Genomic DNA, 27,657 nt, shown 5'->3' with positions numbered 1-27,657 from the left:
ATGTTTGCAGTGGGATCTTGTCACTGTCTGTCTAAAACAGCAATCAGTATGAACCCTGTTGTCGTACCTGCCTCACAATCCAAGAGAAAATCACTGGTCTTTCTACCAGGTGACAGAGTGAACAATGAGCAGTCATTTCTTATTCACACCTCTTTTTTTTGTCAGGCATGGAGCCAGGCGGTCAGCTGCATGTTCATTTTCCAGTTATTCTAAACCACTGGTGAACTTCCATCAGTAGCAAAGGTCAGTTTACTCTCTTCATTACAGCTACAGCGCTGGGGGGGGGCTCTTCTATTATTTCAAGCAGATTATTTATCCTATTTTTCATTTCAAATGAAAGCACTCAAGTTCGCTGCTTTAATAGACCCGCAAATGCCACACCCTCACTACAGCTACAGCAGGAGCGATGTCAGGTGAGACTCATTTTCATGCATCACGTATAGTAAAGACTGCTGAGGCATGAAATACAAAAAGTTCCGCCAGTGTCTGTGAAAGGATCGCAGTGAACAGGATACTGAACATGATGCTCCTGGCACACCTGATGCTCTGCTCAGTGAGGGATTAAAACTTGGTGGGAAAGGCAGGTTTTCTTTTACATTTAATCAGTTTCAGTAGCCCAGCCACCAAAATGCAAGCAGTTGCTTTATTATTCTTTCCCCGAGTAGTTTCAACATATTTTTGTGGTGAGTCTCAGCATGAGAAATATAAAGGAGCAAATGGGTAAAGATAAGGGCTATAAAATATATATAAAACTATATTACATTGGGAAAAACTACATTAAAATCACAATAATGTTGTATTTGTTGGGGTCTGTACTAAATAGATATGTTTTCTTACATTTGGAGAACGAGATGTGTAGGCCAGGCCTCTGCAGCACTACAATATTTCATTTTAATGATGTTTCTCACATATTTTGTTTGTCAAAAATATGCAGGTTATGTTCTTTGGATATTGCACGATATTGCAATTTCGATAATATTTTAAATGATTGTGTATCCCTGTTCAATATAACCATTCTCTCAGAAACATTCTTTGAATTCTCAAATAATACAAAACATGTGATAATCTTATAGAATATGATGCATTGCTGCCAATTAAACTACTCAACAGATAGGGCTTGGTGATATGCACAAAATCAAATACCACATTTTGTTTGGCCAGATACCTTGATATTGATATTGTGACAATACTTTAGGGATGACTGGTGCTTCCACAAAATATTTACACGACGATATTTTGATAAATAATCATCAGTAATGTGATTAAGTGTGTAAAAGCAAATAATAGAACAACTAAAACAGTCTGGCAGGTTCAGAAATGTACCTCACTTTACTTTAATGCAGCCTTTAAAGGAGCAAAAATAACAACTGTGCATCCAACAATGAGTACTGATGTCCACATAATGAGTTGGAGTCATAGGCTGTATATTATTATAATAGGTTCAATCTCTATTTAATATACAGCCTAAGGCTACAAGAACACTGCACAAGTTGAGTGCTCATTGTAATTTGACAAGAACAAACGACGAGTCCTCCACTGTAAGCTGATCAGCTAGTTATAACTGTCCACTGACTGTCAATGTAAAGCCAACCCTGTTATCCTGAAAACAAAACTCCACTGCTCTGAAAACACTCTGGTTTGCGTTCAGTGACCGCCTGGCCTCTGCATGCCAGACTCCATTAACATTATTGCTCAATTTAACCATTATCCACATCTACTCCTTCTAAAAGATTATAAGCAGACACTTAATGATTCTGCAAACATTCAGCATTAATTTAGACTCTAATGAACAAAAAATAACACACGTTACCGACCGTAAAAGAATTGTCTTTGAGGTCACTGCGGCTGTGGCGTTGTTGAGGGAGAAGCAAGTATTTCAATTAAGCATGTTTTCTTAGTCTCTTATGACACATCATGGTCACTTTATGATTTATTACAGTAAATATATTACAGAATTCTTTAAAACCACAATCAGTTATGCTATATCATGATACTCTGGACCAATATATAAGAAATCTGCCTTATTGTATTATTCTGTTTGCCTGCAGCAAAATGTATTTTTCCATCACTCAGAAGATTGGCGGTTCAGAAAGGAAAAAAAAAAAACTCAGGTAAAAGAGCTTGCAGGTAGGAAAAGAGAACGCATTAACATCTGAACCATTTAGTCTTGCTCTGACCGGGTTAAAACTTGAAAGCGTCCTAGGCCCATTTCTCCCTTTGTGGCAAAGCTGCATTAAGACCCTAGTGGTAAAAGAACACACTGTGAAGGTGGTCTTCAAAGAGGTTATTAGAAACCTACAGTACACCTCTGGAGCCTTTAAGATATCTAGGATCAAATGCCTCCGCCTTTCATGCTTCCCACTCTGGTAGAAATATTCTCCCTCTGCCCTGCACCCCCCTGCACTTCTTTTCCACATCATTAGTCTCCTGTACCTTCAAAGGGACGTAATGAAGGAAATGCATGCATTTTAAATCTGGATATAACTTAGTATCCTAATGCAAAACAGTGGTATTCCGGCGTGTCAGAGAGTGCAACACTTTTATACACAGTAATTTTATACACAGTGCATAGAAATCTATAATTCAACAGAAAATAGAGCCTGAAAAGCAGGTCTGGGTGCATCTTGGGTAAGATTTTTAAGAGCGACAGAGCTGGAGAGAAACATTTAAAAAGAAAGAGGCAGAGGGAGACAGAAGGTAGCAAGACAATAATTACATATTTTTCTTCACACCTTTTGCTCTTCTGGCAATTGTTGCCATTCACAAGACGAGCAATAAATGAGGCAGCGGCTCCTCTCAGCACAGCCCGGCCATTTTGCTTACCCTTTCAGATTCAAAATACTGTGGGTGTTCAGGTGGCCCCCGCTGCCTCGCTGACATTTTTACATTTCCAGCATTAGTGCGTGTCACACACATGCTGGCATGAAGACTGACAATCGATTAATCGCCGTTTGGAATTTCACGGATTCATTAAAAACAAAAAAGGTTCATTAACTGGTGATGTGTGTTTTGTGGACCATTTCTCTGGAGCTCACAGGTTTTCTCACAGTTTGGTGTGGTCTGCCTCGTTAGTGTAGAAATGGCAGTAATTGCCCCTAATTTGAGATTGTTTTGAGCCTTTTATTGAATAAGGACAGACAGACAAGAGCAGCCATTTTGAGCAAGTGTCTTTTTGCTTAATTATTTTGTTCATTTAAATTGTTTGTGCTTCATGAATTCATGTATCACATAACTTATGTGCTTCAGAACTGTATAAACCAAGAAAAAGATGTTTTGTATCTGATTCATTATTGATGATTAGCCTATTAATGTTTTCAACTATCAGTTAAAGGAGAAATCTGTATTATATGTAGTGTAATTTATCATATAATGACAATGATATGTCATTAGAGATAAAGGAAACATGCTAAGCTGACATACTCGCTGCTCTGACAACAATACTACGGACATAATGTTCTCCTTTGAACATTACAGAGCAGAATAACCATTTTAGTTTGCCTGTTTCACATTAACTATAGTTAAAATTAATGCTGAATGCCCACTGAATGAGTAAGTTTCTCTTTATTATTAAATTGAGCAAAATGTCAATGAAGTCTGGCACGCAGAAGGAAAGCAGTCACTCGACTAAAACACCAGCGTGACACACAGAGTGTATTTTTAGAGCAATGGGATTTTGCAGACAGGATAACAGGCTTCACTTCATACTGACAGATATTTTAGTTATAAACAGTTGATCACATTAGAGTATAGGACTTGTCTTCACTTGTTATTGTCAATTTACAATGTTATGATTGTCTTGCACCCCTGCAGTGTTCTTGCAGCCTGCCTGAGCTTCCTCAAGCCTGGGGAAGAGGAGCGGGGAGAAAAAACTTTCTTTAACCATAGATCATATGTTAAAATGATTTCGATGTATTTAATATACTGTCTACAGCCCCAACTAGCTATTTGGACTGCAGCATTCATTTTTGGACACACTCTTAGATATTGCCCCTTTACAGAAAATGCACACAATTTTGCAGCCCTAGTTCAGGTGCATGTGCGTTTATTTCCTGTCACTCTCCATAGCATCCAGCAGCAGAGTGTGTGTACAGTTAGTGCCATCAAGGACCACTGAACAGCTAATCCCAGCTCATTCATATTATACTAACTCCTAGTGCTGCTAATCCTCATTCCCAAACATGCACATGTGCGCAAACATGCGTATACATGCACGGAGGGTAAGAATTTACATAGCCTGAGTCTCCCTGGTTAGCAGCAAGGCAGCGTTTAATGAGCTTGAGGCCAGATGCCTTCCCTTGACTGCAGCCCATGAGTGGTTAATTAATCAGACAGCTCTCCTGTCTTCCACCCCCTCCTCCGTCTCTCTCCCCCCCCCCAAATCAGCTCTGCATACAACATTTCATAAATGGGAGAAATCCTTGAGATCGTCTCCCATGATGACACCAGCATTACCACATTTTCACAACTGCATCAATTTTCCCGAGGAGGTGCTCCAACTGTGAGCCAATATTAAAGGAGAAATCTGTAATATATCTACTGCAGTAAATCCTAAAATGACCATAATGTGTCATCAGAGGTTAAGGAAAGTTGAAATATTCGCTTCTTGTTGCAGCTGCAGTGTGCACCTTTGAAACATCCATTCCAGCCCATAGCTTGTGTTAACACTTTCATGTTAATTAGAGTTCATATTAATGCTGACTGTTTGCCGAATGAGCAAGTGTCTGTTTATGAGTCATGAGAAGTCATTAAAAATGCTTTAGAAGTAGAGGTTTATAATGGTTAAACAGGGCAATATATTAAGGGCGTCAGGGAGACAGGCAGTCACTAAACTACAACTCCAGAGTGTGCATGTTCTGAGCAGTGGGTTTTTCTTTTCAGGATAACAGGCTTTAGCTTCATTGTCATACTACAATGCTGCACTGGTCTCACGCTCCTGCAGTGTTCCTTCAGCCTGCCTGATGTTCCTTAAGTCTGGGAGGAAAACGACTTGTTTAAACCATAACAAGTTCATATCGACACAGCTGGCTTGGATTTCAACCTACCATCTATGGCTCCAACTTGCTATTTGGACTGCAGCACACATTTGTGGGCACACACTTGTTTCATATCGCTCTTTTAAAACGTTCAAAGCGATATCAAGGAGCTTTTATATTGCGTTGATTATGGACGCCTCTGTGGACAAAAATGGCTGTTTCCACCATCATAACCATAAAATATAACATCAAAAATAAAATGATCTAAATAAAAGTCTCCTAATTATGACTCACTGTAACTTTGCTTGGAAAAATGAAAAGACAGACTTGTTTTATCTGATCTCACAGAGAATCCAACCCAGTGGCAGCCATTAAGAATAATTATAGAAATTGTCAATCTTCTCATAGATTGTCTTGTTAACTTAGGTAGGTTATATATAGAGGCATCAGTAATAAACTGAGACTTTTTATAATCATGTAACTCCTTATAGTAGTTTTAATAACTGAGTGCAATCATTCAAGTGAGTCAGTCAGAACAAATGCAAAATTATCTTTACATCTCACACAACAAACGACCAGAAGGTGCCATGTTGTTCGATGATTGACCTAAAGATGGACTGCATAACTAGAGAGGGATTAAATGATTACTGCTGCCTCATTTGAATTAGAAATAAATAGAGACCAGTGTCATATTTTACAAATACAAATAGAAACAAGTGTTGTCCTTGGATGGTTTGTGATAGATGGCAGCACTGCTTCTCCCCGTGCCAGCTGGTACCCGTCACAGAGGATGACACGCAGTGTCAACATTGTGCCAGGCAGAGATAAAAAGGTGAGAGACAATAGTCCAAAAGCTAACACCGACTCTCCCAAATGGCTAGTGCTGTAGTGGTTTATATGCAGAGGCACAGAGCGCAAACACAGAGAACGTGCCGAGAAAGATAACAGGTTCCTCTCAGGGATGCATGGGCTCTCTGCAATAGTTTGGATTTTTTTTCCCCTGGTGTGGCTTTGATTTGTTGCTCCCTGCAAGGGCAAGGTCAAGTCTGCCAGCTACTGCTACATCTGAGTGGCCATTTGGACTATTTGAGATAAGATTAGATTTTTCTAAAGGAAGTAGCCAAGCACCTGATTCTTAAAGGGGTAGCTCAGATCTTTTGAAGAGGGGTTGTATGAGGTCATTATCCATAGTCAGTCTATTACTGTACCTACAGTAGATGGAGAATATTGTCATCTACCTTGTAGTCAAGACAGCCTTTTCCCAAAGGAAAAACACTGTTGGCGCTGTAAACAGTTTTAGGTAAGGCTCTAATTGGATGTGAAATATATATTACATTAAATAAGATCACGTAGAAAAGACTAAATCTATGTGATTTGGTTAAAGAGATAGTTCAGAGGTGCAGTACTGGGGAATTTTACTGCTTTTCACACTTTCCCAGGGTCAGAAGCCAATAAATACCTTTGGACAGACATTTACACCAATACTGGTCCATTTGGCTCAACTGTTGAATGTCTAATAGCGTAATAATGATCCCATGGACATCAAGAAATGAGAAGTAACTACACAAGTAAGCTTTGTCTAAAGAGGTTCCCCACAGTCTCAGACTTCAAAAACCACGGCTCCAAAAGCAAAAATCAGTAACCTTTTTACTATAGACCAGGGGAATTACTGCTCTACCAGTGCCTCTATCTGTTAGTTTTTTTTATCTTATTTGGTAGACACTTATTTTCATATAGGGTAGTTTATTTATTTTATATGACATTATGAATAATATTATATAACATTAAATTATTTTCCCCATGGACTTTTTAGACTTTTTCAATAAATTCGAGTCAACATAAAATATCTGATAATAAAATCAATCTGCATTATCTTCTTAAAAAAAAACAAAATTATATTAGCAACATAGACACCAATACTAATTATAGACCAATATGGCTGTAATAGGTCAACCAACAGTCAGGCTTAAATTATTACTAATATTACTTTTACATCTGACTGCCAGAGTAATTCATGTTTACAGTATCTTATATTTTGCTTGGTTAAGCTTATACAAGGAATTTTTAGAGGAATATCTGCTTTATTCACCAAACATGACCAACATATAAAGATTTACAAAAACGTAATGTAAACAGCACTCCGCCTCCACAAATTTTCAGCTGCTTGTAGTACTACTACGAATGAGTTCATGTGGGTCAGAACAAAGTCATGAGCTGAGATGAAAGCAGGTGTTAAAAAAGAGAGATGGTGGTGTAGATGAGAGAAGAGGGGACTTTGTGCGGGCAGCAGTACCCCCCTGACACACTCGTGATGAGCAAAGTGAGCATGTCTGTCAGCCCGCTGGTGGCAATCAAGGAAACCCCACGAAGCTCTCAGCAGGCTCCCAGCCTGTTCATTACCAGTGCAGGGCACGGCCACTGTAGTCACAGGCGGCCAAGCAGCAATGACATGCGACCGCGGGCTTACCTTCAGCGCGCGCCGTGAACGGGGAATCTCCGGGTCTCTTGGCCGAGAACTGGCCCCCGAGAGAGGTCATTAGAAAGCACAGGCTGAAGAAGCCGATCCCCACCACAAAGATCCTGCAAGTGAGAGACGGAGACAAGAGGGTGATTACATGACACGTGGTTACAGCTCATGAGACAACCAGACAAAGATTGGACAGGACAGTAGAAGAAGAAAATTATGAATCAAAGCATGTATGCAAGACATTTCACTTGGAGACTAGCAGTGGCGGACTCAGGCTGTATGAGGGGCAGGGGTGGAAAAAAAGAAATCAGCATGCCTGAAGCCTATATGGCTTTATTGTGTTTTATCCACTGGAAGGGCACACCAGAGGGAATTTGATCATGTTTTATCTACCATAGGGGCATCCAAGGGGCCAGTTTTGTGTAATTTCTTCGAACATGGGAGCACCAGGGGGGAGGGCAATCTCCCGCTTGGTCCCCACCCTCAAGTCCACCAAGTTCCACAAGCTCTTTGTGATAACTTCAGTGGAAATCCTTCGCAAGGCTTTAGGGAGCAGGGACATATTTTGTACCACTGAAAAACATTGTGTACTCGCTTGACTGTGTCGGCTCAAATGAACCATCACACGGATGGGTTTTCTGCATCACACTGTGCTCAGTGAGCTAACATCCAAAATAAAAGCATTAAATTACAGGCGAATGGCTGCATTCTGGAGAGAGCAGGGAATGTTTCTCGAGTTCTCAAGCTTTGAAAACAAAAGCTTTTGGACCGGTTAGCTCAAAACTGGCTCGTCTGCATGCTCCAGGAGTCGTGCTGAGAAAATGTTTGGAAACAATCCTTTTATAGATGGGAGGAACTGGAGGACAGATTGTCACACTTCCACTCAGTACACACCACAGCTTGCTTTCTTGAATTTGTGTAAGACAGAAAACTGACAACAGAGAAGCAGAAGCCAGAGCCTGGGTGAGTGATCGGGCCATGTTACTTTCCAGTATGTGAGATATGGTGAGAAATTGGGATTTGATGTTCAGGGAAGCATGCACAGCCGTGTGAGAAAACATAAAGATTGTACCTCAGATTCTGCAGTGAGACGGCTTCTCTCTGTATCATCCACTGAACTGTACAGTATGAGCATGTGAGTTGCTCATCGGTATGTTAAATCAGGTCTGGAGCCCAGGCAGAGGATAATGTACGAATACCACTGTATTGAGTCAGAAGGCTAAAAACATTATGAAACTGAATCGCACTTTATTTTACAGTACACTAAAGTGATACAACAAGCCAGACAATCCAGACAAATAGTAAGTTCTTGATTAGAAAGTATTATACCCTTTATTAGAACTGAACAGAACTGTACTGCAAACTACTTTATTAGAGAGTAATTTGGGACAGAACTGCACTGTAAAATCAAGCATATTGTTTCCCACCGTTACACCCTTATTAGAATTTATTATAGGGAAATTTGGGACACATTACAGCAGAACTGTACTGTAAACTAAACTGCTTATTAGACTTTATTTATAAGGGGATATACACAACAGATATAACAGATATCTGCCATTTCCCTGTTTAAACAATATGTGAACCTGATCTAACAACTTAAGGCCAAAATGATAGAGAAATTATTTGTCTGTGGGTGACTGCAGACTTATTGTAATACTGCAGGTAGATAGTAAGCATCGATCTTAACTTGTCTGCCAGTTGCTCAGGACCAGTCAAGGTGCGTTTTAAGTGACATATCTGTTTTCACTTTAGTTTACAGTACAGTTCTGCTGTAATGTGTTCCCAGTTACCCTCTAATAAAGGGTCTAATACTGTCTAACAAAAAACATGTTTCTCATGTTTTCTCAATTTAATACAAAGTACAGCTTGTGAAGTCTTATTAGTGCACTGTAAAACAAAATGCGACCGGGAGGTTAAAGCCTGACAAGACTTTGTGCCATGCTGTCCTGAACCATCACCACCATGGTGAGCCCTGTTTTCCTTAATACTAATGAGTCCTTGGGCTTGTGTACACCCGACTTGGTCAAACACGGGAGTTTTAATGAGTTTATAGCCGCTTGACTTGCCCTCGCTTCTCTCCAGCTGCTGCTGGTGAAACTTTTAGCTGCGTAAGCAAACGTTAATTATGGCACAGCGGGCATCGCCTCGTTCCAATTAATGCAAATGGTCTGAACTTGCAAGACTTTGCAGAAAACAAACAAACAAACAAAAGCCTGTAGAAAACAACCACCGCTGAACTCGTGTATGGTGACACCATGTTATGCAGACAATTCTACATTTATCTCTTTCAATTTCATCCTATATATTTTTTTTAATTTCTCAAGATGCATAATTAAAAAAAAACAATGTATGAAATCAGCCGAGGGAAGATGATCTACTGTAATCAAACAGTGAAGACTGAGAAGGTTTCTCGTTCTTACCTGAATGGTTTGAAAGTGAGAAGACATCTCCTCACCATAATGAAAAGCTCGCTGCTGGTTGCAATCATTTTCCGCACACGTACAAAGCGCCGGGTCTCCTTAACATTGTGCGAGTCTGCGTGACAACCGGCGTCAAAACCATAACTTTGGACCGGAGTCCTCGGGGTCCACTGAGCGTGCGGTGTAAACAGCTGTCCGCGTCGTGTGAACAACTTCCGCGGGAATCCGCAGCGGATCCACAGTCCTCCTTCAGCTTCTGCAGAGGAATAAACAGGAACAAAAACTGGGTGACTGTCCTTTAATCAGTTCTGATTGTATCCCTGTCCAAAGTCCTGGAAACACAGCGGCACTGCGCGCAAGAACACAGGTCTGATGAGTTCCTTGAAACTGACTGACTGACTGACTCTCTCCTTTCTTATTGTATGACCAACTCTCACACGGTGGCTCGTTTACTGAGAGCGCCACCTACTGACTCAGACTGGAAAATCACATTTATTTTCTGTGTATTTAAAAAAAAAAAAAAGGACTATAGATGAAGAAACTTTACAACAAATGCATATCAACCTAGTATAAGTAAGATTCAAAATATTAACCTGGGAAAAGAGTCAAAATTAGTGTATGTGTTAGCTGGATATTATACCTATTGATAATAAGAGGTCTAATATGCAATAAATCCTTCTCCAGCAGAGTAATGAATTATTCATCATGGCATTATTGTGTGAAATTGCGTAAAACTGCAAAAAAGACGGATTAATTTAGTAAAACACATCAATGTATATAGTCTATCAATAATATAATAATCTTGCTTACATCTGGCACAGTTTTAAACGTAACATTGTTCATTAATTGTTCCCTCTGAGTTGCCGGGACACATTTCAGCACCGTGGACAGCTCCGACCAGGACGCAGCAGACTGAGAGCAGCTCAGCAGCGACACCCAGCGGAATGAACCCAGAATACACTGACATCAGTGAAACGTAACGCATTAACGTGGCACAGTCCCCAAACTGACTGTAAAGTAAAAAAAAAAAAACAAAGATAAAAAGAAGCTTTAAGTAAAATTCAAACTCTTATGCTTTGAAATAAAGTAAAACAAGTTTTGTCAACCTGTAACCTTTCGAGAAAGTTTACTTTTCTTCTTTGGATAAACTTGAATCTTGTTTTTAGAGAAAATTCTTGACAGTGAGCTGTGAACACAATTTGTCATTATTTTGTAGTTGAACACTGGAAAATGGCTGTAGTTGAAAGCAAATTGTTAACCTCAATTTACTTTTACTTTTGTTGTTTGAAAAGCAGACATAAAAATGTTTGTTGACCTCAGTTTAACCAGTGTAAGTCATTAAAGAAAGGGGGTGCATCAAATGACAAAGTAAAGGGGAAAAAAGTCAACCAGGGCCACCAACCAGTGTCAGCCTAATGGACAGCAAGCAGCAGCATCCTCTGTTGCCATGGCAACTGTTTTCACTCTTACTATGTTGGGCCCTGGCTCTGTCTGTCGCTGCTATTGCCTCTTGGCCCGCGGCCCGGCGAGGCTGGCTCTGCTGACATTACAAGGCCGGGGCTGAGATTTAAAATGCACCACTGGTCAGATCACATTCACTTACTGTCAAATAACAACATGACTGGTCTTCATCTGGCTGGCTGCAAGGCTTCATTACAGGACTGAATGACAGAAAACCTCAGCGAGCGCATAAGTGAGACGATACATTTTGTGTGTGTGTGTGTGTGTGTGTGTGTGTGTGTGTGTGTGTGTGTGTGTGTGTGTGTGTGTGTGTCTGTGCTACACAAACTGATTGACAAAAAATATTCCATTTATTTGAAAGCGGTATCTTTGGCTGCATGAATGAGCAAAACACTCAAGAGATAAGCAAGTGTTCATTGAATGTGAGATGAGCTGTCATACTCTCTCGATGAGAAGACGAATCCTAATGACACCTGTAGAGAGTTTGACAAGGACACCACCACCTGCCTCTCAGGATCTGTCTCACACTTTATCGTCTTTTCTCCATCATGTCTTTTTCATTTCCTTCCCTCTATTTTTTTGAGTAAATCTTCCACATCTTATTTTTCTTCCTGTTCTAATCATCCCTGGCTTCATGTTGACCTCTCCACCACTCCGCTATCTGCAATATTTGTTATCTTACTGACATATACTGCCTCTGTGTTTTCGTTGATCTTTCTTTCCATCCGTCTCCTGAGTATCTCCACTGCAGTTTCTCTCTCCCACCCACTGTTTGATTTGGACTCCCTCTGCTTTACTGAAGATACACAGCAGCAGACGCCCAAGGACAAAGAACTCTTGAAGTATTGCCTTTATGCTAAACACTGTATTTGTATTTAACAGGGAAATATACATCTGGGAAAAGCCAAAGTACAACATACAGGCTTGTGAGGTACAAAACGAGGGGGAAATCAAACGCACTGAGCATTGCAGTTTTGATCACAGTAGATATAAAACCCAACCATGCTGAATCTTTAGTGCAAGTGGTGTTTTTTTTACTTTTCTCTGCCAAGAATGTGGGAGACAATCAGGGATTGAATCCTAAGCAGGGCAGCTCAGCCCACATAACTTTCTTTCTCTGCTGAACTTCACTCAAAGCAGCTGAAAGACAAATAACTGAAGTGTTTAAAAAAAAAAGTTTCTGTCTCTGGTGCCCTTCTCTGGACTCTGTAAATATCTGTAAATGAGAGAAAAGGCAGAATAATCGTGGTCTTTTAGGGGGAAGGAAACCCTCCATACATTTTCATATGATGCATAAGGGATGTGAAAAAGTAATCCAACTAAGTGGTTGGGAATTGATTTTAGTGACACTCACAGTAGTCCAAGGTTTAAGGTTGATTTCTCCGAGGCTCAGTCGATGAAAAAAAATCTTTTGTACTTTGCTTCAGAAAAAAATGGATATGTCTAAAAAAAAATGAAAACGGCACTAAAAGCAAGAGCAGATGAAAACATCAATATTGTTTGACTGGATAGGACACCACCAGAAGACAAATGGTAAAACAGTTATCCTCTGGGATAACATTAACAACATTATATTAGCATGTCAGAATTGCTGTGTTTGTTTCGATATGTATTGATAGTTTAGTGGCTCCGAAACTTCTGAGACACCCTAAAGCCTGTTACAGATTAACCCCTTTAGTTGCAACTGGTCTGTGTTCATTCATACAGTTTAACTGTACTTGTTTAGTATACTAGGTTTGGTCAAGTCTGTAGTTGTACTACCACTACGACTGGGCAATATGGCTTATCAGTAAATATATATTTAGGCCATGTTGTGATATACAAAACAGATATACAAAACATATCTTGATAGACATTTTCTCTAAAATAGCACACAGTAAATTCTCAAATAAAGCCAACATATGATAAGTTCATGGTGGATCAAACCACAGAACAGGACTGGGCAAAATGGCTAAAATCAGTATCACATTTGGACCAAACAACTCAATGCTGCAACAATATTATCGGCATGACTATTGGTGTCTCACAATATAATGGCACACTCAGATTTTTGATGAATAATCCTCATCAAGGCAAATAATATATATATTTTAATAATATAACAGCTAGAACATTTAATCACTTTGCTGTAATGCAGTCTTCAGGAAAAGACAACATTTATGACATATCACAATATAATGAAACCCAAAATCTATGACCATATCTAGTCTCATGTCATAATATCTATGTAATATTGATAAATTGCCCAGCCAGAAATTCAATGCTAGCAGAGGCTTAACATTGCAACTATTTATCCATTATTTTTGCTAGCCAATAAGCCATTTTGACCATTTAGCAATTATTTTTTACTAGCTAACTAGCCATGTTGACTATCAATTAACATTTACTGTAAGCCGTTTCAACCATTTGTCCATTACATTTAGTAAGTTTGACTCTTTTAGTTAACTATTTAACAGTTTCAACTGCTTATTCTGTTAATTTATGTAGTAATCCCAGCAACATGAGAGAAATTAATCTCTTAGTGAAGTTACTATTGGTAGTTTCATTTCTAGAAACACAAAAGGAGACAAGGTGATTCGATTACAATTAAAAGCGGCTAAATGGAAAAGAACTGTATAAACCATTACCTACCAACACAGGCAGACACACCCTGCTTTGACTTTGGCTTTCACTCCTCTAAACAGCTGTCAAACCACATCAGTCAACGTCTCTCAGTTAGAAAAAACAGCTTGTGCCATTCTTTTAAAGCTGCAATTAACTGTCAGTTCCACGCTGATTTTTGGCATTGACTGACTCCGACCACGAAACAAGACACTTGAAAGACACGTGTTATTCAAATTCTTCATTTCCGTCTCTCCAGCAACACACGAGGAGTAGTTTCTCACAGAGGAGCTCTCAGCAGATATCTGACCGCTAACTGATAGATATCCTGCTTTACACTGCCATAAATGTCCATAACAGCCATTAATGTAACAGAGAGAGATGGCACAGCACTTGTGGTGCTCTAATATCGATGCTGAAAACGTAGCAACAGTCTTAATGTTCATTTACACGGCTCCATCAGGATTCAGATCCATTACAGTCTAAATGGCTATGGCTGTCATAGCAACTAAAAAGATGTGGGTAACTGACACTTTACAAACCTTAGAGTCCAGCAGAAAGCATCTATGAATCTTCATAGCAGTCTTTCTGCAGAGGCTTTCACAATTTATACTTTGATTAATATTTAAAATGTACTCTTCAGTCAACTCTGTTTCACAGCACCTGTACCTGTATCCTGTGTGAGTGACTGTATGTGCAGAGCAGTACTTCACAAGTCACTTTCAAAGTTTCAGAGAGTTTTTTTTTTTCATTTTCACACCAACACTGCATCTGTCAGAATGTGGGACTTCTAAATACAAGTGTCTCACTCAGATGTTTGTCTGTATAAACAGATCAAACTTGTGTGAAAGGCAAACTTCCCAGAAAAACTGGATACATTTACAGTTTGGAAGACTAGAGAGATTTTTTGGGGGGAATCCAAGTTCAAGTCTTAGGGGAGTTTTGGCAGAGTGCTGGTCAGTCAGGTAGCATCTGACAGCTGTGCTAATAAGCTGCATTGCAGTTGACGTTTTTTTTAGAATGAAACACAAGGAAATAGTACGTACTGACAGATATATTGCTGAACATCATCCAGACTATAAAACACAAACACAATCAGTGTGCACTCATAACCAAGCTGTGGTTGTCATCTTTATGAGAAATGGCTCCATCAGAGTGTAACCAAAGGTACTCTACTCCCAAAAACACTAACTCGCCCCTGCTCTCATTAATTATCACAACATCTGGGGCCTCATTTATAAAACAGTCTGAATCAATGCTGATCTTATGTCTTATGCAGAAATTCATGTATAAGTAGTTATTTATAACCCTTACTTTGATGTGGAAATTTTGTCTCTAAGTCTAGACTTGTGGTTTTCCTGTTTATCTAGAGGAATTGCAGTTTGGGACACAGATACGCCCAAAGCCTGCAGTGAACTTTGCATTAGCATTATGAACGGTGTTACAGGAGTTATCAATTAAAGGTATGTTGACTTAATTGTGATACACTCCCATGTGACATGTTTGGCTTTTCATCTTCCAAAAAGTTAGCTTTTCTGAAATTCTTATTTGTGCTATATTATATAAAGGTAAATCAATGATAATAAGGTGGGCGCCATGAATTTTAAAGCTACTACAAGGAGCCTATAATGCCATTTGTTATATTTGATACATGAGTTTCTTAGACTCTACAACTTTGATTTAATAAATATCTTCCCGAAAATCCTGCCACATGTAATCTGAGACATGTCTTCTGCCCTCTGGTGGATTAGCAGAGCACTGCAGGCAGCAAAATCCAACATGGCTGCCTTGACATAGTGACACAGTGGCACATTTTTGGCAGGAGGATCCTTGCTAATTTTGAAAAAGTTACCATCAGAATTATTATTATTATATTGTAACTAATATTTCAATATATAAATAAATAAATAAATAAATAATATTCTGTACCTATTTTATAGTTAAATCATGTTGAAAATGTGTATCAAATATAATACAGCTAGTACATAAGTTAATATATTTGTGAATCCCTCAATCATTATTCTTCTTCTACAATCACAAATACACTCGAAAAAAAAAAACTATTTAAGATTGAAATTTCATCTAAAGCTAAATTTTGAGTGGAAATTTAGATATTTATATGCATTTTGTACTCATGCAGCCTGCTCTCATTATAATCACCATAATCATAATGTGTTTTGCAAATGGTTACGAGCAAGTGAGCACTTGCTAATAACTGCCATTTTAACTAATTTTCACATAACTGTATCAGTTTTAACTGTATCTTATATTGACCAGTTCAGTTTACATTGACAAAAGTGTTTTTGCCAACCAAAATGTGAAAAAAGGCTCCTATTTTGAAAAAGAACCAAACCAATTAAAATGTGCCAGATTTTCCAAAAGCAATTAAAAATACTTGTTTTTGTTTGTAAAATAAAAATATATTGCGATCAATGAATTCTCATGAATGCCTGATGTATCTAATATGATACAAGTAATATAGATATGTCAATAATATGCAACTTTTTAAAAAGAAATTGTCAAAAGGTCCAATAAACCCCTAATTTCGGAATATTAGAATTATCTGGCAATTATTTCATGCACCAGCTTTACGGGGTTAACTGAGTCTGAAACCTTCTCAGTTTATTACTGATGCCTCTAATGACCTAGGCTCCATTAGCAAACGAGAACATCAGTGAGAAGATTGACTGTTTCTGTATAATGATTCTTAATGGCTGCCACTGGGTCAGAGTCTTGAAATCAGATTAAACGAGCCTGTTTACATTTTTTCAGGCAAAGTTACAGCGAGTAGTCTTACTATTAGTGGTATTAGTCAGTTAAAAAGAAGAAGATTTTTAATGAGATAATCTTATTTTTGACAGTGGGAACACTAATGCTTTTGTCCTCAGGAGCCTCCAAAATCAACAAAATATCAAAGTTCTCTGTTGTGGTTTGCAGTTAATTTGAGATAGATCACAAGTTATAAATGTGCTCCTTATAGAACCTGCTTAAGCAAGTTTTTTTATTTTATCTTTTATGAATCAACTAAGTTCAAGTATAAATCTAAAAACATTTGTGAGGCTAAAGACAGAACACAACAGACCTTTTTCCACTACAATATTGATATGAAATAGTAGATAAACACAGGCGTTACCAATGATGCTAATTAAGGTACTTATTTTGCAATATTAACTATTTCTTGTCAAAATGGCCAGTGTGAAACATTTCTAGTACAACTTAAGTTGTGATCTGAATCCAAACATGCAACCACACATGCATTCAATTAAGAAATCTGTCACACAGAGCTGCAACGATTAATCAAATATTAAATTAGCCCCCAACTATTTTGATAATCGTTTAATAGGTTTGAGTATTTTTTTAAGAAAAAAAATAAACATTCTCTGACTCCAGCTTCTTAAAGGTAGATTCTGTAGGATCTGTCTGAGCTGTTCGTAAACGCATCAGGATGTCAAAAACCAATGTTTTAGGCTGCCGAAACGTCCCGTGCAAAAATAAGACAATACAGACAGAGGGCAGGGTCTCTACAGCCACCGCCACACACTTTGAGCAGGTCACAGGTGATAACTGAAAGGGATGATGTAATTTAAGTCTATAAATCTTCCAAATAATACCTTAAAATATGAATATTTTCTGGTTTGTTTATCCCTCTGTGATAATAGATTGAATATCCTTGGGTTGTGGGAAAAATTAGACATTGTATGGTGCCATCTTGGGCTTTGGGAAACACTAATCAACATTTTTCACATTGGATAGTGGTGAGAAAAGCTAGAGCCTTATATCCAGTTAAGATGGAGAGTTAGCTCTCAGGCTGTGCAGCATCTGTCCCCAAGTGTTTAATGAAGAAGATGCCCTTTGAAAAATCTTCAAAGTCACTGCACACTGGACTGGACTGACCCAAACTCTTTAAACCTGTGTTTTTCTGCCATCACACAGCGTCAACCTCAAAGATGAGATGAGGAAATATTAAAAGAAGATTAAAGGAATCTCTCCGCACTGCAGTATATACAATATCATATTCAAGTGGGAAGGCAGAGAATGTTCTGCACAAGTTTGCAAGACTTGTTGAGAAAAAAGAAATGTACAGTAGCCTTGAACTTTTTTTTTTTTTCAAATAAAATGAAGTGGACTTCAGAAGTGAAGTGATTTGTTCAGCCTTCATGCACAATGGAAACACTAATTTGTTTCAATTATTGTTGCAAACCAATGAAATGATTCTCATCTGTTCTTCTGCACACATAAGATCCTAACATATCAACTTTTCCTCAAAGTTCAACAATAATCACTCAACCATCAGTGTTTTCTCCTCATGTCTTTGACTTGAAAGCAACAGATAAACAGTGAACACCAACAAACTCATTTCAGCACTCTCTCTCTCTCACACACACACACACACACACACACACACACACACACACACACACACACATCTGAAAAAGCCTGGTGACCTTTCTGTTTGTTTTTTGATTCTTGAGAGAGAAAAAGAAAGCAGTGCGTCACATACCTCTTTCAATCTCTGTCTGTCTTTGTCATGACTGCTACTGTCTCTGTTCGTCGTTCCTCACCTGTCCACCAGGCGTCCTCCATGCGCTCCCCTGTCCCGCACACCTGTGGCTCATCACCAATCGGCCCTGACCTGCCGCCTGTTTGCCCAGCTGCTCCTCATCTCTAATTACTGCCTCTGTGTGTGTAGACCAGACGGTACTTTCTGGGTATTGTTTGCCAGTACTTTTTGAGCCTGTATTATTTTATCACCTGCTTGCCTGCCTCAACCAGATGGTAGTTGTCGAATCTTGCCAAAAAAATTTTTCAACCAAAAGCAATTTTCCCCTCAGGGTACTGATAAAATAATGTGGCAGCATATGTGCCTGCCTCTACCTGCAAATGTCTCAGTATCTGTGTGTGTAAATCTATTGTGTTTTTACCTAATCTACTGCTAAAAAGACATCAGAATACAGTAATTTCAACCTAATAGCCTAATACTACCATGGGCTACTTAACACAGGGTGATCCATTTTGTCCAATGATTAAAATAAAGAATGACTCAATATAATGAACACATGGAAAATAATTTCTTGGTTTATATGTGGTTATTGACACTTCTTATCATATTAAATTATAAAGGGATCTTTATTATCTCTCTGCAGCAAATACTACAAATGCTACCACCAGGCTTGGGGCAGTATTACTTAATCTGGATACATATAAAAGGTTACTGTATTCCATTACAGTAAAAAAAAAAAAAAGTTGTGATTGGATTACAGATACTTTCAGTAAATATGGAGATTATTAGTAGGATTACAGTTTTAAATAAACAATGATATACTACCATGCACAGTGCACACACAGTTGCCAATTCATTATCATGGCCTCTACTGAAAAAAATCTTCATTGGGTGAAAAGTCCAGCATTTTTTCTTTAAATCAATCAATGAATTGTGCACAACGAAGGAAGTAACAGCTGGACAAACTGAAACAACCGACCAACAAACACTTAGAGCTGCAACGATTAATAATCAACAATGAAATTAATCTCCATCCATCTTGAGAATTCTTTAATCACCTTTTTCATCAAACCGATTAATCATCACAAAAAGAACATGCAATCGCTGATCCCTGGATAACAGAGATTTAGTTTGGAAAGAAGAAATCTATCAACTTCAAACGGTGTTTTTGGTAAACAAAGTACACTGAAACTCTGCACGGCCCCGAAGGAAGGTCACGGTGCTTTCAGTCATTATGGTCCTACTATCTGAAATTCCTTTCCTCATGAACTACGGTCTGCTACAATGTTCTTTTTTAAAACCATACTAAAAACATATTTTTTTGCAAGCTTAGGTTACATTGTTGTAAGAATAAGTATTGTTATTGTTAATATCTCATTTTTATCATGTTCTGCTTGTTTTATATATGTAATACTTTATTATCTTATATGTTATTTTATGTTTGTCATGCCTGATGTATCTTGAAGCACACTGAGTTTACGCTTGGCATATGAAATGTGCTATATAAATAAAGTTGACATGACTTGACACCTGTGGAAAAAGGAACTCTCTACCAAGTCCAATAACGCCTAAATGGTTACAAATAAAATATTAAATTATTTTTGAAATGCAAACCTTCTGGGGCTTCTAAAACTCAAAGATTCAAGTTTAACTAATTTCTTTCCATTTTTATCACTGGGTATTTTAAAAAAAAAATTGCGTTTACCGGTTACACTGGACAGTTTGTGTTTGTCATGAAATTACTGCAATAAAAAGGATTCAAAAATGCTAACTGTTGCTTTCCTCAACCAGTGGCACGCCATTTTTCCAATCAAGATCCAATCGTTATGTCAGCAGAAATCAAGATAAGAACATTGCTTATTAATACCAGGTGTAAATGCAAAGATCAGATTGGATGTGTGTCTAGAATGTATCCAGATACAGATCACATTTTAGGTGTAAATGATGTCTTAGTTGTATACATATAAACTTCTGATTTAAACAAGCTTCCTCACCAATAGAAGCTGATAATACATGCTGTCCTCATTGTGAGGAAGAGTAACTTTACTGTTCGCTTGTTCATACAGGATCACTGTGGTATTTGGAGATGTCAGGACAGGTACTTTTACCAGCCACCAGTTTCTGGCTCATACAAGCAGATTACTTATTTTGATCTTTATAATCCAGCCCTTTGTCTCCACAGACAGAAGCTAGTTGTTTATTGTGAAACTGGAGAGTGTGGGTGGGACATGTCTGTGGTTTTAAAATGTAGAGGATGAAAGTGAATCAATATAACTTGAGTGCAGTTGTTGCTATGATTCACAGGGAGACGTAAAATGTTTTGTATAAATTATTTACGAGGAAAAACTGATTTGCTGTCAGCGGGACGGCAAAAGAACTTTGGAAATGCTCCTGTTATTCTGTTATTATTTTAATGTAATAACAGCCAACACTTTTCTTCTTTTCCCCTTACAGCCATTTCAGGTCAAGCTGTGACATTGAAAAATATTACCATTTCACTGTCTGCTCCCTGAAGAAAAAGTTAGGACCCGGCAAAACCTATTCTTGAATACACAACTGCTGATCCCTGTATAACAGCAATTTAGTTTGGAAAGAATTAATCCAACAAATTCAAATGGTATTTTGCTCCTTTGTAAAACCTGCTATTATGTCAATCTGAAACTCAATTTTCTCTGCACTGCCCTGAAGGAAGGTCATGCCTTTTGGCGTCTCCCTCCAAAAATAAGTGGTTTGGAGTGAATCAGAGTGAGAAGTTTTACTGTGAATTTGCTATAATTGGAATGAGTTATTACAACATACATAAGTGCATGTATTCAAATGCACTGACACACACACAACCACTTACCTCCAAGGCCACAGTTTAAGGAGTAGGATTAAGTCACTCCTCTAGAAAAAGGAAGTCTCTGTCAAGTCGAAAGGCGCCTGCCACAAGCCTCTACAACAAATGATTCATGAGTTATGAAAGGGGTTAAGAATAGGCTAACCTTCACACATGAGAAAGGAACTCCGGCGCGTCGAGGGATTGCTCCACAATGTCAATGACAAACACTTCATGAGTTGAGAAACTGCCATGACTCCCACAAGTGCCTAAAACAAACAGTTAGACTGGACATGCTTTTTAACCACGTGTGTGTGCGTTCAAGTACGTATAGCACTAATTTCTGAGGAGGTGCAGAACCGTTGCTACAAATGGATGCAGGCTACACAAGGCAGCCATGATGTATATGCGCTTACTTAAAAGCAAGTGAATCTCCAGCTTCAGTGGGCGTGGTTACAGTTTGTGGGTGGGACTAACTGCCACCATTGAAATAGAAGCTCTCTGCTGAGACTAATGATGTCACCAACAGGAGTCTACCATGGAAGTCACTAATGAGTTATGAAAGGGGGTGTGGCTGAAGTGTAGGGGGTGGGGGGTGAGAAAATAATGCTAAAGGAACTCTGCTGAGTGCAATGATACCTCCCACACGAGTCTACAATAAAAAGGTCATAAGTTTGGTCATGTTACATGAATCCATTTAAAAAGTTATGCATCATTTTGTTACAGATCACTCGCACTGCCACTGACTGACTGACCAACAGAGCGATGGAGTGACCTATAGAGCGGCTGGTCACAGCTAATGTGGTGCATTAAAGGCTGTTGACAGTTATTCTGTGAGAAATCAGAAATGTAGTAGTCCAAAAGCCCCAGAAAGCCCTGACCAGCTCAAGGCATCTTGAACACTAAAATTACCCTTTCAGAAGAAATTACAATCCTCCCATTTCCATCACTGGAAACTGCCAAACTGAACTTGAATCTACCAAAGGAGGCGCAAACACTGCTCATGTCAGGGGCAAAGGGTCAAAGTCTGTTGGAAACAACTGCAATGCCCTCGAAAACCTTTCAAATATATTCGTGTGGCCTTGCTCTTTGGAGGAAAGTGAATCAAAAGTCACAAAAGTCAAACACAAGTCATTTATGAAATGTTAAAAATGCAAATAATAAAAACTTTCTCAAATAAATGTTATAAGACTTTTTAAGGCTGAAAATAATACAATAGAATAGTGCTGTTTTCAGTCAGAATTAAGTATAGGCTTGAAAAAAGATCTTAAATAAACCAGGGAAGAAAAGCCAATTAGTTAAGAAAAATCTGCATGTGTTGTTAGTATGAAAATAATCACTTGGTTATTTTCTTCTCTTTGTGGTTTAAAGCAGCAAACGAAACCTTCACTGTTCCTCCTGTCTCTCAGTCATTCATTCCAGGACATGTTTGCTCATGTTCAAGAGAAAACCTGATACAGCCTGAGCTGAAGTCACTTTTGAAACTCCGAGGCTGACTCAGTGAATGTTCTTCCTCCTCCTTTTGAGCTCCAACACGGTAAATGAAGCAGGTCCAAACTTTAGCACCGTCTACACTGGATGAAAGACGTTTCTCAGCTGTGTGTTCAGGAGAGCACCATGGTGAGTGCAGACATACCTGTTTTACTTTATGTAGTCGCTCTCTGTGTTTGGCTTTTATCATTCATCTAATGGGATAAATATTGATTTTCATACAGATCAAAGTGATGAGTTTCTACTCTAGTGTGAGGACACGGCATGTTTACGACTGGGTTTCCATCATCTGGCTCACTTCAGCAGTCAGCATTGCCGGTGAGGCTTTTATTTTGTGCATGAAAAGACAATCAGAACAAACTGATTTAAAGGTTACAGCACATATAGAGCATTTCACAAAATATGTGCTGATCATTGCATAATTGTTGCGCATTTTTTATGATTTAAGAAAAAGACAAGCTGTACTGTAGCTCTTTAAGAGAAAAAATGTACAGTAAATCACTGTTTTTTCACGTGGTTTCTAATCTCTCATCTACACAAGAGCTGGAAGTAAGGGAGAAAATGAGATGAGACAAATTCAGTCAATGTGAAGAAGCTGAAATACCATTTCAACTTAGATCTTTATTTTTCAGTCTTAAAATTGTATTCTCCTTATGCATGGTCCTAATACTCCTATTCTAAAAAATATGAACTGGCTTTCTAGCTGAGAGTTACACAACTTTAATTGTATTAAGTGTAACTTACCCTGCAGCTAGCATCTGACTGATGATGGTCCAACACATATCAAACAAATCAAACAAAATATCTTGTGTCAAGTTGTGAGCTTTAAAGGATCTGGTAGGTGGATTTTGTTACATTTGAACAGAGGTAAACTAACTGTTTCCCCCTTTTTCCATTTTTTGTGCTAAGCTAAACTAATTGTCTGCTGGCTATAGTCATATCATACAGACAGTGTAGTATCAATCTGCTTATCTAAATGTCTACATTAAATTAGTCTTTATTTTACAGTACGCTAATAAGATGTAAAAAGTCACACTTAGTATCAAATTAGACGAAGACTAGAAATAATAATAATGTTCTTTATTAGACATTATTACATGGCTTTGTTAAGAACACATTTCTGATTGGTCACTTAAAGCATTCTAAGGTCTGTTATTTCTGTAAGGCAGACCATTGCTATGATCATACACTCTTAATATTTTGTGGATATTAATTGATATTTTTGGTAAGTAACCATGCAATGAGCTGGATAATATGCAGTGAGCAGGTCAATATTGTGAAACAGAAATTATTAGACATTATCAGAGGGTAAGTAGGGACAGTTTGCAACAGAACTGTACTGTAAACTAAAATGTACTATTTAGAGTACGGTTATGTTGTAAAGTGTCATTAATTATGCTGGAATAAAATCCAATAAGGGTCTAATAGTGGGAGATGATCTACTTTAGTTTATAGTACAGTTCTGTGGTTATGTGTCCCCAAATAATAAAGAACATATTATTTCTACTTCTGTCTAATTTCATGTAATGTATGACTGGTTACATCTGATTAGTGAGCTGTAAAATAAGATGTGACCAATCATGTCTATTACTTGAAGATTATCCTAAAACTGTTTTTACTCAACCACAGTCTAACAGCAGCACCAAACCTTAATCACCTGTAACTCAGTAAATGAATATCCTCAGACTGCTTTCACAGAATAATTATAATAATTTTAAACTAGTCTTTATGGCAACCATGATGTAGCTATTTGAAAAAGAAAAGGCTAAGTATTGGCATTAGCGTGATGACCATAAAATGAGCCCTACGTAGATAAATAATGTCATTTTGCAGGAGTCAGTCATCAGACCATGTGATGTTGTTTAACCTAATCGTCCCTCTCTCTGATTATTCAGTCAGTGGAGGTCTGGAGCTACAGACAGATCCCCAGGTGATGCTACGCTGTGGAGAAAACGTGTCTCTTACATGTGAAGTCATCTCATCAAACCAGGTGGACATTATGTTTTTTGAATGGATGGCTACAAATCAAACCACAAGTAAATCTATGTGTCAATATGAAGTCAGCCGAACTGACCCTGAAGTTGTGTGTGAAAGCACCAAGACCCCCAACCAAAGACTCACTCTGACTCTCCTCAATGTGATGCCGGTCAACCAGGGAAACTACAGCTGTAAACTCCGCTCCAAACAGGGAGTAAAATCTGCCAAAACTGTTGTTACGATACAAGGTGAGTTAATTTTACCAACATTGGACATTGTGTAAAATGTAAATAAAAACACAATTCAATGATTTGCAGTACTTTTTGACCTATATTCAATTAAATACAATACAAAGACAAAGCATTTAACGTTAAACTGATGAACATTCAGAATTTCATGCTTGCAACATGTTCCAAAAAAGTTGGGAGGTGGGACATGTTTTCATCACCTTTTTTTTAGCAACACTCGGTAAGTGTTCGGGAACTGAGGACACTAGTTGTTACTGTGCAAGGCAGCTGGATTTGCAAGATCCCATGAGAATCCATCTTGGCAGGTTTCAAGCTATCCGTTTGTGTCTGCGCCACTCAGTGTCCACGGAGGGACTACTGGCAGCTACAGGTGTAGTTTTAGGTGTGACGACAGTGAGAAGCTTCCACAGAAGTGGCTCGTCTTGAACAAATAAAGGAACTGAAAAAAGAGCAAAGAACGGCACTGAAGGTTTTTCTCTATGAAAAAGTTGTTTTCACTGTTCTCCCGACCAGCTTCAGAAAGAGTTTGATGAAATTAGCTGAAGTTAGTCCATGTTAGACTTGATAGACAGATGGTTCATCCAATCTCCTTTCAAGTGCCTTCCCTGTTCCAACAGTTTCTTAGGCCAACTTCCAAGATGGTTCTGTGTAACAAACCATCTGATGTGTCAGGTTATACTAATTGTTTATGTATATAAAGTGAAATTCTTTCCCATTCACGCTTGATATACAACCTCTGGTGCTCAACAGTCCGGGGTCTCTGTTATCATATTTTGTGCTTCATAATGCACCACGCATCTGCAATCTTCTACTATGAAGCGTGCTGTAACGTGCAGAATGTGTCTTGGCATTGTCTTGATGAAATAAGCAGAGACGTCCCTGAAAAAAACGTTGCCTGGATGGCAGCCTATGTTTTCATGTGCACCATCACATAAACATATACATATACATATACATATACATATACATATACATATACATATACCATCAATCTGCCAGAGACTGCAGATTAAAATTAGCCTAAATCTGGCACCTTCGCATAACTTAAGTGATCACATTAATTCATTCTTCTTAAATAAAATAAACATAAACATCATCACAGATGCTGAGCTGTGTGGTTGGTCCTTTTCCTCTTGTTTTATAAATACAATTTGAAACATGGACCCGTCAGACCACAAACCACTTTTCCACTTTGCATCAGTCCATGTCAGATGAGTTCAGGCTCCAGAGAAGTCTGCAACATTTCTGGATGTTGTTGAATTACGTCTTTCTCTTTGCATGGTGGAGTCTTAACTTGCATTTGTAGATGCAGCAACAAAAGTATATTTACTGATTTCTCCGGATTCGCCCCTTTATTAAACCATTTACCTGTTGATTCTTTCACACAGGTGTTTTTTGAGAATTCCACAACCTTCCTAGTCTTTGGTTGCTCTCTCTCTACTTTATTGAAAGGTGTTGCAGGCATCAAATTCTGAATAAGTGTCTATTTACTAAAAAAAGTTTATCATTTGAAACATTAAATATCTTGTCTTTGAGCTGCACTCAATGAAACACAAGTCAGACAAGATTTTTTTCATTTTTTTGTTTTTTGTTGCGTGCTCTCTAACAGTTCTTGATCTTTCCAGACTGTTCTGGAAGCTCTAACTCCTCCATCAGCAAGTCTCATGCCAGTTGCTGGTTTAGTGGAGTTTACCCCAGAGGCAACATCCACTGGTACCAGGGAGATGTTAACTTAACGGACTCTGCCAGCAGGCAGGAGGAGGAGGAGGACCGATACGGACGGTACAACGTCATGAGCAAAATAGGGGTACAGAAAGGGAACGGGAGCCTGCCTTATAAATGCTCACTGTGGATACCTTCTGCCGGGAAGTATCTCCACGGTCATGATCTCCCACTGCCTGCAGAACTGCAAACACCACCATCATCATCAGGAAACATGCTCACCCTGCAGTGGATCAGTACAGTGGTGGAAATCATGATGGTGAAATTTATGTTGTAAAGGAAACAAACAAATTCAAGTTTTCAGTTTCGGGTTTGTTCACAGATAGAAAAGTTGGAAAAGTTGAAATGAAAATGATTAGACTTTATGTTGAATTATCCTAATACATGCTGTTTTTTTAATCAGTCCATCCAGGATCACAGGAAATTCAAACCAATTATTCTGCACAAGTTTGCAATTTTGTCCAATCACCACGACTTTTCCACAAATTTGGCCAATCATTGTATCTTCCCTTGCGTTCCACCAATCATAGCAGTTCCCTGTGCAAAAGTACATGTACACCTCAATGAACCAACTCAAAGTTTTATTCTTTACTATTATTATTATGTGTTTTTATTTTCATATTTTGTCACTTGTACTGAAAAGAGCACAAGCATTATCATTGTGACTTGTGCACTTTTATATTTTCTGATTTAGTGCTTGCTGTTTTGTCTGACTTTGAGCTCCAAGCTCTTCAGGCGCACTTCTTCATTTACAAATAATGCAGATTTTGTTAGAATTTTCATAATCCTAAAACTGACAACGGTTCTACAATCAATATGTAACCTTACCTTTGGTAAGATTATTTAGAACTGTTAGAACAGAGTGTGGGTTTACTCTCACTGGAACACACTAGCTTTGCTTTTACTAAATTGTACAAATGTAAATAAATAAATCACACTTTTTTTTTTGCAATTTTCACTTGTCACACAATTTAA

The 27,657-nt window shown here is 38.4% G+C and overlaps 2 protein-coding genes across 2 annotated transcripts in view; one reads left to right on the top strand and one right to left on the bottom strand.

Moving 5' to 3' along the window:
* Window positions 1-10,084, bottom strand: part of mgat5b (alpha-1,6-mannosylglycoprotein 6-beta-N-acetylglucosaminyltransferase B) — an 87,240-nt gene extending 77,156 nt beyond the window's left edge. Inside the window, exons 1-2 of the mRNA XM_084744384.1 lie at window positions 9,864-10,084; window positions 7,441-7,553 (exon numbers count right to left, since the gene is read on the bottom strand). Coding sequence (XP_084600510.1) covers window positions 7,441-7,553; window positions 9,864-9,931 — 181 coding nt within the window. The 5' untranslated portion in view covers window positions 9,932-10,084. The remainder of the gene's footprint in view (window positions 1-7,440; window positions 7,554-9,863) is intronic.
* A 12,654-nt stretch (window positions 10,085-22,738) lies between these two features.
* On the top strand, window positions 22,739-27,105 carry LOC146309936 (uncharacterized). The gene is made up of 4 exons (XM_084744584.1): window positions 22,739-22,864; window positions 22,960-23,053; window positions 24,631-24,960; window positions 26,586-27,105. Exons 1-4 carry the CDS (start codon window positions 22,823-22,825, stop codon window positions 26,957-26,959), a joined length of 840 nt encoding a protein of 279 aa, XP_084600710.1. The 5' UTR covers window positions 22,739-22,822; the 3' UTR covers window positions 26,960-27,105.
* The last annotated feature ends 552 nt before the right edge of the window (window positions 27,106-27,657 follow it).

This window comes from Lutjanus erythropterus, chromosome 19, assembly GCF_056507025.1.
Source record: "Lutjanus erythropterus isolate fLutEry1 chromosome 19, fLutEry1.hap2, whole genome shotgun sequence".
In the NCBI taxonomy this organism is placed as follows: domain Eukaryota; kingdom Metazoa; phylum Chordata; class Actinopteri; order Lutjaniformes; family Lutjanidae; genus Lutjanus; species Lutjanus erythropterus.
The sequence above is the reverse complement of the archived record's forward strand: the minus strand, read 5'-3'. Positions and strand labels throughout refer to the sequence as shown.

Bases quoted from the DNA above. Each gene is read 5' to 3' on its own strand.
- LOC146309936 (XM_084744584.1), top strand. From the start codon at position 22,823: ATGAAAGACGTTTCTCAGCTGTGTGTTCAGGAGAGCACCATG. The intron at 23,054-24,630 runs GTGAGGCTTTTA...CTGATTATTCAG, and splicing joins TTCAGCAGTCAGCATTGCCG to TCAGTGGAGGTCTGGAGCTA. The intron at 24,961-26,585 runs GTGAGTTAATTT...TGATCTTTCCAG, and splicing joins AACTGTTGTTACGATACAAG to ACTGTTCTGGAAGCTCTAAC.